The following is a 17,558-nucleotide window of genomic DNA, read 5'->3' as shown; positions in this document are numbered from 1 at the left end:
CGTGCTCTAGAACCTTGGAGCCACAACTACTGAGCCCTCGAACCGCAACTGCTGAAGCCTGCTGAAGTCGATACCCTAGAGCCCATGCTCCTCATCTAGAGAAGCCACTGCAATGAGAAGCCCGCAACTAGAGAGTAGCCCCTGCCCACAGCAACTAGAGAAAAGCCTGTGCAACAACAAAGACCCAGCACAGCCAGAAATAATGAATGGAATTATTTTTAAAATAAAAATAAAATATACACAATAATACATCCCCATGGACACCCCTTCTTTGCATAATAGAACAATCCCCACTCTGTTGAAGCTTTCATATGTACCTCCCAGGCCATCCCTCCGTTCTTTTCACCTTATAGAAATCCACTGTTGTGAATTTGTTGTTTATCGTGTCCTTGTTTTTCCTTTACACATTTAGTGAACGTGTGTTCCCACACTTATTGTTTGATCTTTTCTACAAATGGAGCTATACTGCATGTATTTTTATGACGCTTTGTTATTCAACGTTACAAGAGACTCACCCATGCTAACCTCTCCAACTGCTATTCATCTTCACTGCTGTATAATATGTACTGTAGGCATACACCACATTTGATCAGTTCTCCTGTTTGATGATATGTAGACAGTTTCCAGGATTTTGCTATTACAGATTGTTTTACTGTAAACATTTTCCTAGTTGTCTCCTGGAAAGTGTTTATGAGACTTTCTCCAGAGTGTATACCCAGGAGGAAGAAGAATTTTACATCCAGGTGGGCAAACTTTTCTGCCAAATGCCAGAGGACAAACATCTTAGACTTTGCTGGTCACGTGGTTTCTGACACAGCTACTCAGATCTGTCTTTTTAATATGGAAGCAGCCTTGTGTTGCATTAGTCACTCAGTCGTGTCTGACTCTTTGTGACCCCATGGACTGTACAGCCCACCAGGTTCCCCTGTCCATGGAATTCTCCAGGCAAGAATACTGGAGTGGGTTGCCATTTCCTCCTCCAGGGGAAGCAGCCTTAGACAATATATAAATGAATGGATGTAGCTACATTCCAATAAAACTTTACTTATAAAACCAGATAGTTGGCAAGATTTGACCCTCAGGCTGCCAGTTCCTGATCAAGATGATAAACTTCACTATTCTGATTGCCTACAAGTGCTGAAGCACCCTTTCTTTTCTCACCTGATTACCCCCAGAGGAGACATGAGTCCTGTCTTATTCTATGGACTGGACTGAATGACCTTATTCAGGAGTCTTCAGGGAGAAGAGGAAGGGCATGGGGACATGGTGGTGGTGGTGCTTCCCAACCCATACCCTGTGACTTACAGCCATAGTCTTGGGGAAACCAAAGGCAGAAAGGGGTTGAGGCAGGGCAGGGCGCTAATGCTGGCTCTGCTGGACATGGGTGGGAGCTGGGGTTCTGCTTGACTGGAGACGGGTCTCAGCAAAGTTCACATCACAGAAACCACTGTGAAGTCACTACCAGGCAAGAGGACATAGAAATTCAAACAGAACAGAGCTTTTCTTTTGGAGTTGTATGGTTTCCTTTATTAAAGAAAGCTGGAATTGACTCTATAGGGATCCTTTCCTGAAGTTGGGTCTCCATGGAAGCTTCCTGCCCTGGCTCCTATTTAAACGGATTTTGTTTCAATGATGATGGTTTCCATCGTCTCTGATGTCACAGTTCCATGGATCTCCACGTCCTCACCAACCGGGGCTTTCTCCACCTTGGCCTCTATGTTGCGTTTCTCTACCGTCTTAGCCACAAAGTCTACCTCTCTGTCATGTCCGACCATTGGTTTTGAACCAGGAATGAGTCTGAAGCTTCTGAAGAAAGTGCTGATCTTACTGGATCTCTTATTTAAAGTCCCTGAACTGGTGCTGGACCTGCTCTTTCCCGGCTTGCGAGCTGTCCTCCCCTCCTTGCCAGATGAGCTATGGCTGCCACTCTTGTGAGGGCTGTGTCCTTTGCCCCTGGTGCCACTCTGCCCTTTTTCTTTTTTGTCATCTCTCTTGTTTCCATGGCCTGATACAGACCGGTGGGAGGATGACTTCCGGGTCTTGTCCCCTCCTGTCCTGTGATGACCTTCCCCTGTCCTGCGGTGACGGGAACTTTTCCTAGATGAAGGCTTGTCCTTCTTTTCCCTTCTTTCTTTTTTTTCCTTCTGAGTTTCATCCCTGGGGCAGGAGACCTTCTGGCTTCCATCTCGTTCAGACATGTAGCCTTCACTCTGCAAGGTAGAGACCAGGGGGGCTACGACCTGGCCTTCAGCACTTGCAGCAGCAGCCTTGCCGGTCTTCACTGCTCCTGCAAACACCACGCTCATGCTGCTGTCTGCACTGTCCACCCCTGTCGAGGATGTGCTGGCAGCACCTGCCAAAACCAGGTTCGTGCCCTCTGAGGATATGCTGGCAGCACCTACAATGGCCTTGCCGGATCCGCTTTCTCTTGGACCCTTGGCGGCAGCTCCTGCCAGGGTGGTGCTCACCTGGCTGGTGCTGGTGCTCCTAGTTGCGGCCAAGCTCACAGCCCCTCCTACAGAGCCCGCTCCCACCCCTGCAACTGCCACACCTCCTCCAGAGCTTGTTGTTGTCCCTGCTACGGCCAGGCCCGAGGTTGTCCCTGCCGCTCCTCCTTCAGTACTTTTCAAGGATGTAGTTGAGCCATGGGGGGCATGATAGTCTCCCTCTCCACCAACATAAGCACAAGATGAGGCTCCCGACACATCACCAAGCTTGTGAAGCCCCACAGCATCATGATCCCTTTCTCTATGGAGCTCTGTGGTCTGTGCCAAGGGAGGAGAAACAGTTAAGATAGAGATCACAGAAAATGAGATCACAGCTGTCCACTCCTCTCCCATCCTGAAGCTGACCAGTTCAAGGGTTTCTCTTTAGAATAACCTTTGAAATCATCCAGTCTAAGCTCCCACTGGATGAAAGATTCCATCTACAGCATCCCTGTCAAACAGCCACTCCATTGCTTGAACAATCCCAGGGCCAGGGAAAGCATTGATATTAATACAGTTCTCCACGGTCATTTAATTTTATACCCTTGTGCTTCTACCTCTGCAGGACAGATTCCTAGAAGTTGGGTTGCTTGGTCAAGGGACGCATACATTCTATGTTTTGGAGACTATTAGAATGAATTGTGCCCGAGTAGATGCACAATTGAGTTGGACTGATTTTAATAAGCATATGAGAGTCATGGGGAGACAATGAAGAACTTCCTAATTGTGAATAATATTCTACCACTGATGAGATTACCTGGCCTTGGGTAAATGTTCAAGAAAAGATTAGACAATCAGGATTGCTGTAGAAGGGATTACAACCCTGGGATGAGACCAGTGCGGCTGATACAATACTTAAGGGCTCTCTGAAACTCGGCCTTGTGGGACAATGTAGAGAGGTGCTTGGAACCTCTCCAGTGTGTGAGTCCCATAGTGATGGCTCATTTGGTTCTGAGACCTTTTGACATGGGAAGTCATTTCCCAGGTGAGTCTCAGAGAGCATCAAATCCCTTTGAAGGACCAGCTTTGCACTGCTCTCCCAAAGCACTCTGCCCTGTGTTGTTGAGTCACCGTAGGTACTTACCAATAGGCTTTTGTCACCCTCCAGAATTCTTGCATCTCCAGTTTGGAGCGTCGGGGTACTGCTGCAACTCTCTACCGGTGGTCTCAGGAGATAGACAAGCTTTTCCCAATAGCAAAAGAGGTCTTCTCGTGCATCAGAAGAGGGGCACAGCTGCAAATAAAAAGTACGGCCAGTGGCAAGCTTCAGGCGCAACTGTTGTTTCTCACGGTCATGGATGGAGATCTTGACAAACTTCAAGGGAAGCAACCTGGTGAGCTCTAAGGTCTTCGCGGGCTTGCGACCTCTCCCCTTGGTTGTCCGGGCATGTCTGACATGCTCTTCACAGACTTTAGTTGGTCGGGCCAGGAGCATGACATCAGGTAGTGGGAGGATGGGGCTGGTGGATGCGATGCCCACAGTCACCATTCGCACGCGGTTGTGGACGTCAATCACCTCTCCTTTCTTGCTGATCTGGATAAAGTCGCTTTCAAACATGGGTGCGTACTTGAAAATGTCATACTCTCCTCCCTTGTACAGTTGTCGTTGCAGGTTCCCCATGGAGGTATTGAACACACCCATTGAACGGTAGCTGTTGGCCGTGTAATAAGGTAACAAACACTCACTGCTCATGGTTCTCTTCTTTCACGACAGCGCCACCAGCCACAAATTGAGTCGCTGAGAGAGAGAGGGAGCGAAGGCAACTACCCATCTCCCTGCAGGGCTCTGCCTAAGTCTCCTGGCATCACCACATTTATCCTGCACAGTCCTTTGTGACCTGTCGCCATCACACACCCCTTTATTCAGCCTCCAAGCAGCCACCCCCTCAGGGCAGGCTCACTAGCCCTCCCCAACACCATCACCAACAACAAACCATCTTCTCCATCAAGAATAGGCTGACCCTGATAAGATATAAGCATGGGTAGGCTGGATATTCTTCCTGATCAAAATGTTAAGATGCATAATTAATGAAAACCATTCAGCTTCTATAAATATTTGGATGACTTCCAGTTTTTTTGTTGTTACAAATCTCCCTGCAATGATCATCTTCCTGCATCTGCTGAATAATGTGCTGTGGATAAAATCCTGGAAGTGGGCAGTGTGCTTGTTAAGGGCAGTCATCCTATGGGAATGGTTATTCTTTGACAGGAACTTAACAAAGATTGCTATCTGTCAGAAACAGAGTCCCACTTATACAGTGGTTTCCAGGATATGGAGAATTTTCTCAACCATGTAATCATTTCAGGGAGGCTGGTTTTTATTTGTATTTATTTACTTTATAGTTTTAGAAACAGTTTTCATTGTGAAATATAACACACACTCATAAAAGTGTACAAAGCATAAATATATAGCTTAATGAGTAAAAAGAAAGTGAACATCCTTGTAGCTGCTGCCCAGAGCAAGAAATAGAACACTGCCAGCCCTTCTTCAGTATGTTGCCTCCCAAGCACAGCTCTCTCCCTCCCCACAAAGGTGCTTCAGATTTGGCTTTCCTTTTTCCTTCTTTCTTTTTAAATTGAAGTATAGCTGATTTACAGTGTTGTGTTAGTACAGCAAAGTGATTCATTTTCCATTATGGTTTATCACAGGATATTGAATATAGTTCCCTGTGCTAAACAGTAGGATCTTGTTGTTTATCCATTCTGTATATAATAGTTTGCATCTGGTAACCCCAAACTCCCAACTCATCCCTCCCCCATCCCACTCCCTTGGCAACTGTAAGTCTGTTGTCTTTATCTGTGAATCTTTTCTGCTTCATAGATAAGTTAATTTGCATCATACTTTAGATTCCACATATAAGTGATATCATATGATATTTGTCTTCCTCTTTCTGACTTACTTTACTTAGTGTGATCATCTCTAAATCCATCCCCATTGCTGCAAGTGGCATTAGTTCATTTTTTATGGCTGAGTAGTATTCCATTGTATATATGTACTGCAATTTCTTTGCCCATTTATCTGTTGATGGACATTAAGGTTATTTCCATATCTTAGTTGAAAAGTGAATAGTGCAACTACCAACATAGGAGTGCATGTATCTTTTTGAGTTACAGTTTTGTTCAGATATATGCCTAGGAGTGGGATTCTTGGATCACATGGCAACTCTATTTTTAGTTTTTTTGAGGAACCTCCATACTATTTTCCATAGTGGCTGCACAAATTTACATTTCCACCAACAGTGTAGGAGGGTTTCCCTTTCTCCATACCGTCTCAAGCATTTGTTATTTACAAACTTTTTTAAATGTTTTTTATTTATGTATTTATTTAGTTGTCTTGGATCTTAATTGAAGCATGTAGGATCTTTAGTTGCTGGAGTGTGGATTCCCTAGTTGTGGCATGCAAGCTCAGTAGCTGCAGAATGTAGACTTAGTTGCTCCATTGCATGTGGGATCTTAGTTCCCTGAACAGAGATCAAATCTGTATCCCCTGACATTGCAAGGTAGATTCTTAACTACTGGACCACCAGGAAAGTCCCCAAACCTTTTAATGATGGCCACTCTGACAGGTGTAGTCCTCATTGCAGTTTTGATTTGTATTTCTCTAATAACTGAAGATGTTGAGCATCTTTTCATGTGCCTCTTGGTCATCTGTATGTCTTCTTTGGAGGAATGTCTATTTAGTTCTTCTGCCCATTTTTCGACTGAGTTGTTTTTAATTGTTGTTGAGTTGTATGAGCTATTTGTATATTTTGGAAATTGAGCTCTTGTTGGTCACATCATTTGCAAACATTTTCCCCCATTCCATAGGTTGTTTTTTTGCTTTGTTTATGGATTCCTTTGCTGTGCAAAAGCTTATAAGTTTGATTAGGTCCCATTGGTTTATTTTTCCTTTATTTCTTTTTTTTTTTTTGAATTTTATTTTATTTTTAAACTTTACATAACTGTATTAGTTTTGCCAAATATCAAAATGGGAAATGATATAAGAAAACATTGCTAGGATATATGTCAGAGAATGTTTTGCCTATGTTCTCTTCTAGGAGTTTTACAGTGTCATGTCTCATACTTAAGTGTTGAAGCTATTTTATTTTTCTGCATGGTGAAATGGTGTGTTCTAACTTCACTGATTTACATGAGGCTGTCCAACTTTCTCAACACCACTTGCAGAAGAGACTATCTTTTTCCTATTTTATATTCTTATAAAGGAGGAAAATTTTTAAAACCATAATTTTCTGGTGAAGAACTGAGGTTCAGTATTATCTTACTCAGGGTCAGAACATGGAGCTAGATGGATTCTGCCCTGATCTTGAAACCCAGGTCAGGCATTTTCTCTCTCTCAAGCTGCATGGCTCACAATCATACTCTCATTCTGTATCAAATATGGAATCATTCATGGTTAGCAATATGTGTGGGGACCCCAGAAATTCACTGAGGTCTTGAATCACCATAGGATTTCCCATATTGGTCTGCCTGCTTCCTCGCTCTTGATGTCTACCTGATAAACCGTTGATGTTTCGTTTCTTTGAAAAGCTCTTCAGAGAAATTATGGCAAAGACATCTCTGGAGTTTTTGTACTTTGCACAAGGTGATGAATCCAAATTCCCCCTCCCTCAGTTAGAAGACTACTTTTGAAATAAAAATACATCCCCCAAACTCAGTGATTACTATGTAAAGGTCTTGAAATAAACTTCATCCCCTAAATGTTCTTTTTTATATCCCTACTGCCTGCTTCAATACCTGGAAAATTGCAGCTTTTTAATAAATATGAACTTGCTTATGCCCACTGAGATTCATTATTCCATTTGTTTAGTCAACAAAATTTATTGAGCAAGCTCTATTTCCAGGACCAGCTAGAAAAGAGAAATGCAAAGATAAAGGTCCTTACCTCTGAAGAGATAAAAAAAAAAATTTCTGAAGATGTTAAATGACTTATCAAAAAAAAATAAAGTGGCTTATACTCTACTGTAAGGAAATAATCACTAAAAGGTAACACAATTGATTTTTAAATAAGTTTCTATATTCTCAGCCACCTATTCAGTTCATAAATCCATTTTTGATGAATGATTAATAAAGAATGATTAAAAGAGAAATCATAACTGTATTATTAAGAACTTACTATAAGCCAGGCATAGTACTAAACACTTTATGTTCTTTTCAAAATGTAATCCCCAAACAGCCCTATAAAACATAAGCACAGCTACTATTTATAGAAAGGAAAATCAAGACTCAGAGAAGTTAAGCAACTTTATCAGGGTCACAGGCACTAAAAGCATAAGTCCCCAAATACAGCAAAGCTTAAACTACACTACATTGTATCACACAAATAGAACACAAATATACACATACTATTCTGCATAAATTCATCAGTTCTTCTAATTAATATTATTAAGTGCCTACTTTTTGCCAGGCCCTGTTTGAGTTGCTAGGCATGCAGCAGTGGACAAAACAGAAAAATATCCTCAATTTCACGGAGCTTATATGTAGACAATAAATGACAGTAAAATAAATGATATGTCCAATGCTGTGGAAAAAGATAAAGTAGGCAAGTGGGATGGCAGTCTGTGCATGAGAGAGGGAGCTGGAGGTGGTGGTCAATGAAGGCTCAATGAGAAGCAACCTCTGAGCAAAGACTTCAAGGAGGAAGTCAGGGAGGAAGGCACACAGGTGTTTGGAGAGTAACCTCTTGTTAGAGGGAATAGCAAGGACCACGATCCTAATGTGGGAGTGTGCCTGGTGTGTTAGAGGAACACCATGGGGGCCACAGAGACAAGAGTGGAGTGAGGGAAAGTGGTTGGAAATGATACAATGAAACAACTGTGGTGATAGTAGGAAAGTAGACCATGTGCAAAGCTACATATATGGAGGATCATTTCTGGCTGCCATGTTGCAAAGAGATTGTAGAGGTGTAAGGGGGCAGAAATGGAGATTAGGTAGCTCCTGCAAGAGACGATGATAGGTAAGATGTATGTGGGAGCCGTGGAAACAGTGATCAGCTACTAGACATGCTTTGACTGAGGTACCCATATGTATACTTGTGTTGAACAATTTTCAATAAATATTAATAAGTAAAAAAAGCAAATTGCAAAAGAGTATATATAATATGCCACATATTGTTTAATTAAAAAGTTTTAAAATTGTGTGTGTGTGTATGTGTGAACAGATGCACAGGAAACTGGTACCAGGAATAATCTTGGAGTAGTTTGTTGATTGAGGAAAATGGTGGGACAGAGACTTATCTTTCCAGAACATTCTCTTTTATACCTTTCAGATTTTATTCTATTGCATATAGTACTTGCACAAAAATAAATAATACTTTATAGATTTATAAAAATATTATGCTAGTAAAATTATATTCTTAGGCTATTTGTCAATTCAAACCTTATTATAGAAAAGAAGTAAATAAACAGGTTCATTCAAATTTAACTCTCTCTGGCACAAAATTTTAGAATTTGAGAACCAAAACACAAAATATCATTCAAAGTTCATTTTCTGATTTTTCTAAAAGTTCTGTAAAATTATTCTCTTCCCAAAGTCTGGAAGTCTGCTGCATCCCCATAAAAAAAAAAACAAAACTGGAGATCAATAAGTCAAGATGTATTTATTGATTGCCAGCTATGTGCCTACCATTAAACTAAGAGCATTCAGGTTATCAAAGTGTAAGTTTCAAAAATCTGAAAACATAATTCTCACACAAATATACAATGAAAACATGTCAGAGATTTAATTAACTCATCAGTGAGGAAGTCAGCAGGATGATAAAGCTGATTCAGAGAATTAGAAGACTGCTGCTGCTGCTGCTGCTAAGTTGCTTCAGTCGTGTCCGACTCTGTGCATCCCCATAGACAGCAGCCCACCAGGCTCCCCCGTCTCTGGGATTCTGCAGGCAAGAACACTAGGCATTGGCATTAAAGAAAGGATGTTGGACTAACATTGCCAGGTTAGACACAAAACTGGTTAAATGTCTACAGGGCAATAAAATCAACTTTGGGGCTATCCTTTTACTAAATGAGATCACTTGCATCTCTTCTGAATGAAAATCTGTAACTTATTACAGGACTTTCCAGAGTCTGAGACTTTAATCAATAGTAGTCCTCTTGAAGTGCTGAAAATGTTCTAAAGTTACATTGTGATCATCTCATAACTATGAATATATGAAAAAAAAGCACTGAACTATACACTTTCAATGGAAGAATGTTTTGGTATGTGAAATGTATCTCAATAAACCTATTAAAAATAATAGAAAGCAATACTTCAGTCTTATTAATCCAATCTCATTGTCTTACTTACTTCTCTTGGAAAATCACATAATCTTCAGGCAGATGTGTAAACCATGTTCTAATATGACACTGAAAGTACACATTACCTATCTTATAATTTTTTTTCTATTTATACATTTTTGGTAATTCTTCTTAATAAGGACTATAAAGAAGCATGTATAAGCCACCACCCCAACTTTAGAAAGCTTATAAGTCAGGAGAACCCTGAAGAGGCAGAGAACAGTAGAGTAGGGCAATTAAATACATGATAGAGTAACAGCAAGTGAGTTGAATGGATGGACTCAATAACACTTGCGTGCTTGCTCAATCACTAAGCTGTGCCCGACTCTGCAACCACATGGAGTGTAGCACGCCAGGCTCCTCTATCCATGGGATTTCCCAGGCAAGAATACTGGAGTGGGTTGTCCTTTCTTTCTCCAGATATCTTCCCAACCCAGGGATCGAACCCACATCTTCTGACTTACAGGCAGATTCTTTACCACTGAGCCACCTGGAAAGCCATGATAACACTTATCTTAATATCTAAAACCAACAATGTTTTGTAGGAAGAGAAACTGTCAGAACCACAATTCTAAGGACAGTTTTTGGTGCATTTTTAATTGCCCTAAGATTGAAGAGGTGTGAAGTATGAAAACACAAAATATTGTATATGGTGTACTAAGTAAGGTAGACATGCAAGTTTATAGATGGCTGAGGTCTACATGTTTATCATGCGGAAGAGGTTTCAAGTCAATAACTTTTGTTACCCAACTATCACTTTGAAAAGCAAGGCAAGCAGACAGCTATATATAGCCTTTTCAAAGAGTATGCCACCTGAGAGGGCCTTGTGAGCTAGGCAGGATGTGAGGGTGGGGAGATTTCCATACTGTATAGAGTATGTATCTACTGGGTAAATCCCCTGGCCTAAAATACAATCCACAGTCCTTTGGTGTTGGCACTGCTAAACCGATGTGGCGTGGGATGAGCTGCGGTTAGCCTTGGGCACCTAGGACTTCAGGAAGTCAACCTGAGGTCTGCCTTACCTTCTGATTGTCAAAAAAAGACCACAGTCACCTAGACTCTTTCCCTGAGGGCCATTATGCAAATCCATTTCCTTCTGCCTTAGTTTTCAAAAGAAAATGAGCTGGTATAGATGAAAGAAGCCAGACAGGTGATCTAAAGAATTTTATTTCTCAACATTATGATCCAACAAGTGTCACCTCTCTTCTCCACCTACTTACTTTCTGTTCCCTTCTTGTTTCTGTCCTCCGACATATTTGGCCCCACTCAGAGCCAAAATTCCGCCCTGCTTTTCACCATCTTACAACAATTTCTCTCTCTTGGCTTTCAATTTTGCTACATTTATAAGCCATGAGAAGTCCCATCTCGGTCTATATGTTTATTTCTTTGATGTTATGCTAAATAAGCTTGCAACTAAATACACAAACAAATAACGAAACAGTTAACATTTAAGACAAAAATAAAGATTAGAAACTGTATAGAGGTGAGAGGTGGTAAGTGATCCAGGAACTAGGAAGAAATGATTATTGCAATTAAATATTAAATTTAACTCCTGAAAAAAATACTGGAAGAAAGTAAAATAAATCTTAAGATTATTTCTGAGGGTTGAGACTAGAAGTGATTATTATTTTTGCCTATTTGATGGTTGTCTCCTTCCAGCAAAAATACATTTTAATTTTGTAACCAGAAACTATGAATTATGGATGAAGAACTATGGACTGAAGGACTGTGAATGGAGGTTCATAACATTGTACAGGAGGTGGTGATCAAAACCATCCCAAAGAAAAAGAAATGCAAAAAGGCAAAATGGTTGTCTGAGGAGGCCTTACAAATAGCTGAGAAAAGAGAAGTGAAAGGCAAAGGAGAAAAAGAAGTATATACTCATTTGAATCAGAGTTCCAAAGAATAGCAAGGAGAGATAAGAAAGCCTTCCTAAGTGATCAATGCAAAGAAATAGAGGAAAACACTAGAATGGGAAAGACTAGAGATCTCTTCAAGAAAATTAGAGATACCAAGGAAACATTTCATGCAAAGATGGGCACAATAAAGGGCAAAAATGGTGTGGACCTAGCAGAAACAAGATATTAAGACGAGGTGGCAAGCATATACAGAAGAACAAAAAAGATCTGAATGTCCCAAATAACCACAATGGTGTGATCACTCACCTAAAGTTAGACATCCTGGAATGTGAAGTCAAATGGGCCTTAAGAAATATCACTATGAACAAAGCTAGTGGAGGTGATGGAATTTCAGCTGAGCTATTTCAAATCCTAAAAGATAATACTGTTATAGTGCTGCACTCCATAAGCCAGCAAATTTGGAAAACTCAGCAATGGCCACAGGACTAGAGAAGGTCAGTTTTTATTCTAATCCTAAAGAAGTTCAGTTCAGTTTAGTTGCTCAGTCGCACGTCAGGATTCCCTGTCTATCACCAACTCCTGGAGCTTGCTCAAACTCATGTCCATTGAGTTGGTTGCCATCCAACCATCTCATCCTCTGTCACCCCGTCTCCTCCTGCCTTCAATCTCCCCCAGCATGAGAGTCTTTTCTAATTAGTCAGTTCTTTGTATCAGATGATCAAAGTATTGGAGCTTCAGCTTCAGCATCAGTTCTTTTTTTTTTTTTTTTTTTTTTGAATTTTTTTTTTTAAATTTTATTTTATTTTTAAACTTTACATAACTGTATTAGATTTGCCAAATATCAAAATGAATCCACCACAGGTTTACATGTGTTCCCCATCCTGAACCCTCCTCCCTCCTCCCTCCCCATTCCATCCCTCTGGGTCGTCCCAGTGTACCAGCCCCAAGCATCCAGTATCGTGCATCGAACCTGGCGGCAACTCATTTCATACATGATATTTTACATGTTTCAATGCCATTCTCCCAAATCTTCCCACCCTCTCCCTCTCCCACAGAGTCCATAAGACTGTTCTATACATCAGTGTCTCTTTTGCTGTCCAAAGGATATTCAGGGTTGATTTCCATTAGGATTGACTGATTTGAACTCCTTGTAGTCCAAGGGATTCTAAAGAGTCTTCTCCAACACCACAGTTCAAAAGCATCAATTCTGCTGCTCATCAATTTGGTGCTCAGCTTTCATTATGATCCAATTCTCACATCCATAACTACTAGAAAAAACATAGCTTTGACTAGACGGAACTTTGTTGGTAATGTCTCATATTTAATATGCTAAGCTGGTCATAGCTTTTCTTCCAAGGAACAAGCATCTTTTAATTTAACAAGCTATCTTTTAATAGCCATAGTCACAATCTGCAGTGATTTTGAAGCCCAGGAAAATAAAGCCTGTCTGTTTCCAGTGTTTTCCCATCTATTTGCCATAAAGTGATGCGACCAGATGCCATGATCTTCATTTTTTGAATGTTGAGTTTTAAGCTAGCTTTTTAACTCTCCTATTTCACTTTCATCAAGAGACTTTTTCATTCTTCTTCACATTCAGCCATAAGGGTGGTGTCAACTGCATATCTGAGGTTATTGATATTTCTCCCAGCAATCTTGATTCCAGCTTGAGGTTCATAAAGCTTGGTATTTCTGATGATGTACTCTGCATATAAGTTAAATAAGCAGGGGACAATATACAGCCTTGACGTACTCCTTTCATGATTTGGAACCAGTCTGTTGTTACATTTCCAGTTCCCAAAGAAGGACAATGTCAAAGAATGTTCAAACTACTTCACAATTGTACCCATTTCACATGCTAGGAAAGTAATGCTCAAAATCCTTCAACCCAGGCTTCAACAGCATGTAAACTGAGAATTTCCATATGTACAAGACGGATTTAGAAAAGGCAAAGGAACAAGAGATCAAATTGCAAACAAAAGCAATGGCACCCCACTCCAGTACTCTTGCCTGGAAAGTCCCATGGATGGAGGAGCCTGGTGGGCTGCAATCCATGGGGTCGCTAAGAGTCAGACATGACTGAGCGACTTTACTTTCACTTTTCACTTTCATGAATTGGAGATGGAAATGGCAACCCACTCCACTGTTCTTGCCTGGAGAATCCCAGGGACGGGGAAGCCTGGTGGGCTGCCGTCTATGGGGTCACACAGAGTCGGACATGACTGAAGCGACTTAGCAGCATTGCATTTTGGATGTTTGTATCCAACAAACATAGATCACAGAAAATGCATGATCATAGAAAATGATCGTAGAAAATGCAACAGAATTCCAGAATCTGTTGATCTGGAATAGAAAATGCAACAGAATTCCAGAAAAACATCTACTTCTGCTTCATTGGCTACACTAGGACTGTGTGGATCACAACAAACTCGTCAAGAGAAAATTCTTCAAGAGATGGCAATACCAGACCACCTTACCTGCCTCCTGAGAAATCTGCATGCAGGTCAAGAAGCAACAGTAAGAACTGGACATAGAACAGCAGACTGGTTCCAAATAGGGAAGGAGTACATCGAGGCTGTATATTGTCACCCTGCTTATTTAACTTATATGCAGAGTACATCATGAGAAATGCCAGGCTGGAAGAAGCACAATCTGGAATCAAGATTGATGGGAGAAATATCAATAACTTCAGATATGCAGATGACACCTTCCTAATGGCAGAAAGCAAAGAGGAATTAAAGAGCCTCTTGATGAAGGTGAAAGAGAAGAGTGAAAAGCTGGCTTAAAACTCAGCATTCAAAAAATGAAGATCATGGCATCTGGTCCCATCACTTCATGGCAAATAGATGGGGAAACAATGGAAGCAGAGACAGGCTTTATTTTCTTCGGCTCCAAAATCACTGCAGATTGTAACTAAAGCCATGAAATTAAGACACTTACTTCTTGGAAGAAAAGCTATGACCAACGTAGATAGCATATTCAAAAGCAGGAACATTCCTTTGCCAACAAAGGCCTATCTAGTCAAAGCTATGGTTTTTCCAGTAGTGTGTGGATGTGAGATTTGGACCATGAAGAAGGCTGAGCACCAAAGAATTGATGCCTTTGAACTGTAGTGTTGGAGAAGACTCTTGAGAGTCCCTTGGACAGCAAGAAATCCAACCAGTCAATATTAAAGGAAATCAACACTGACTATCCATTGGAAGGACTGATCCTGATGCTAAAGCTCCAATACTTTGCTCTGATGTGAAGAAGAGTTGACTCATTTGAAAAGACCCCAATGCTGGAAAAGATTGAAGGCAGGAAGACAAGGGGACAACAGAGGATGAGATGGTTGGATGGCATTACCGACTCAATGAACATGAATTTGAGCAAATTCCGAGAGATGTGGGGGACAAGGAAGCCTGGTGTGCTGCAGTCCATGGGGTCACAAACAGTCCAACACAACTGAGCGACTGAACGGCAACAACCACCAAAAATATAAATATTTAAATATATATTTATATATATACACACATATATTTCAAAATTTGTCTAAGCTCCACAGTTTAACTGTACCCTATCTTCTATGAATCAAACCAATTATTTCTGATGAGGGCATTTTTTTTTTTTCAGGCTAACAATTTTATTTTATTTTATTTTTTTACTTTATAATATTGTATAGGTTTTGCCATACATTGACTTGAATCAGCCATGGGTGTACATGTGTTATCCATCCTGAACCCCCCTCCTTCCCCATACCATCCCTCTGGGTCATCCCAGTGCACCAGCCCCGAGCACCCTGTATCATGCATTGAACTTGGACTGGTGATCTGTTTCACATATAATAATATACATGTTTCAACGCCATTCTCCCAAACCATCCCACCCTCACCCTCTACCACAGAGTCCAAAAGATTGTTCTATACATCTGTGTCTCTTTTGCTGTCTTGCATAAAGGGTTATTGTTACCATCTTTCTAAATTCCATATATGCGTTAGTATACCGTATTGGTGTTTTTCTTTCTGGCTTACTTCACTCTGTATAATAGGCTCCAGTTTCATCCACCTCATTAGAACTGATTCAAATGTATTATTTTTAATGGCTGAATAATATTCCATTGTGTATATGTACCACAGCTTTCTAATCCATTCGTCTGCTGATGGACATCTAGGTTGCTTCCATGTCCTGGCTATTATAAACAGTGTTGCGATGAACATTGGGGTTAAATTTGAAAGTAAAGGCAGAGTGAACAAAAGAGGAATAAATGAAATTAGAGTAAAAGAAATAAATAAATTAGAAAGTAAAAAATTCTCCCACAATATTTTCTGTTTTAATTATAAATGAAAATCAAAATTCCAATTCCTTGCTAGAAGTTTGATATGAAAGCTTTCTGACACTGCCCTAAACATAGACATATGTATTAATATAGACACAAAATACTTTTATGTAAAAATGGGATCATGCCATACATATTAGTTTGTACCTTTTCTATCTTAACAATGTATCTTGTGCTTTTTTCAGAGTGATACCTTATATAAATTCTTCATCCATTTTCATGATCTCGTAGTGTTGCTTTGAATGGAGGCACCATAGATTAATCAGTTTCTCACTGATGCATATATAGATAGTTTCCATTATAGACACAAATACAGTGAACATTTAGTAAAAATGTTCTAAATGTGCTAATGTTATTTGTTTTCTCTAGGATTAATAGTTCTAGAAGGAATTTTTTTTTCCAGAAGAAAGAGGTTATATAATTACTGAAATATTCTGGTAGTACCCTTAAATAGATACAAATAAATAAACCTGATCAAGTTTGGATGAGAATCACAGGGAAAATAAAGGCCATGGAAGCCACCCCCTAAAAGCACAGTTGAAGGATCTCTTTGTCTTGGACACAGGAGGGCTCTAGAGTTATGCAAGAAGCATCTTCACATATCTAAAAGGCCATTCCCAGGAGCAGAGAAGAAAATTGGAATTGCAGGGCCTCAAGTGATAGGACAATGAAGATGGGCTTTAGGTCAGGGTAAAGCTGAGATCACTAGTGATGAACTGACGTCCATTCCACTTTCTCTAGTGGCAACACTCTGGTGTTTCTTTGGAGGAAAACCACTCTCTACTCTCGGCCCATGTGGAAGGATAAGGCAGACTCTATCCCATCCTCAAATCCAGGAGAGGGTGCAGACCTGAAATAGACAACAGAATATTCTATTGCCTGGCTGTAATAACTGAGCTACATATTAGCACGTCATCCAAACCAGGGCAATGATTCACAGTTCTGAGACTTTTGCTGGAACTATTAGGAGAAAAGAGTCCAGTTCCAGGGATAAAATGTCAGTCTTTTCTTCCACAGAGGAAAGCCTGCCAAAGTGTGAAGCTGACATAAAACTAAGAAATGAAAATCAAAATTTCTAATGTCATTGACTAAGTAGCTAGATCCATAGTGCCAGGCTGAATTGGTTTTTTCTTTGTTAGAGAATGATAAACTTTTCCAATTCAGTTTCAGCTGAGGCCTCAAAGGCCTAAAATAATACAATTAAAGGAATCAAGTTCCTTTCTCTCCTAAAATAGAGTACTTCATCATCCATGCCTGATATACTAGGAGGCAACGCAAGTTCTGCCAGTAATAGTTTTGGCCACCTCCAGTCTTTAGAAAACAAAAGCTCGAAAGACAGTTTTTAGTGCACTGTGCATTTCCTCTCACAACCCACCCAGGGGTGTGGGCGGGAAGAGGAGGCAGGTGTTTGCATCCACCAGAAACCAAGTGACAGGACCTTTGAAGGGCTACTCACTAGCTTGACAGAATTCTCAAGGGTTTGTGAAGACTGTTGTCTAAATCCCATTTGGAGAAAGGTAATGGTGAAAGCCTGTGGAAGAGCTGCTTGTTGGGTGCCACAGGGAGAAGACACTACACTTGGGGCAAATGGTCCATCCATTGGTGGATACCTGAGTCTTCCACTAGA

At 40.6% G+C, this 17,558-nt stretch overlaps 1 protein-coding gene across 1 annotated transcript; it reads right to left on the bottom strand.

The window, feature by feature from the left end:
• Window positions 1-1,424: 1,424 nt before the first annotated feature.
• Window positions 1,425-4,507, bottom strand: FAM71B (family with sequence similarity 71 member B). The gene is made up of 2 exons (XM_006075874.4): window positions 3,571-4,507; window positions 1,425-2,765 (listed from the first exon to the last, which is right to left on the bottom strand). The coding sequence occupies exons 1-2, from the start codon at window positions 4,177-4,179 to the stop codon at window positions 1,611-1,613; spliced, it is 1,764 nt and encodes a 587-aa protein (XP_006075936.3). The 5' UTR covers window positions 4,180-4,507; the 3' UTR covers window positions 1,425-1,610.
• Between the last annotated feature and the right edge of the window lie 13,051 nt (window positions 4,508-17,558).

This window comes from Bubalus bubalis, chromosome 9 (genome assembly GCF_019923935.1).
Source record: "Bubalus bubalis isolate 160015118507 breed Murrah chromosome 9, NDDB_SH_1, whole genome shotgun sequence".
Classification (NCBI taxonomy): domain Eukaryota; kingdom Metazoa; phylum Chordata; class Mammalia; order Artiodactyla; family Bovidae; genus Bubalus; species Bubalus bubalis.
The sequence above is the reverse complement of the archived record's forward strand: the minus strand, read 5'-3'. Positions and strand labels throughout refer to the sequence as shown.

Bases quoted from the DNA above. Each gene is read 5' to 3' on its own strand.
- FAM71B (XM_006075874.4), bottom strand. From the start codon at position 4,179: ATGAGCAGTGAGTGTTTGTTACCTTATTACACGGCCAACAGCTACCGT. The intron at 2,766-3,570 runs GTAAGTACCTAC...CCCTTGGCACAG, and splicing joins AGGGTGACAAAAGCCTATTG to ACCACAGAGCTCCATAGAGA.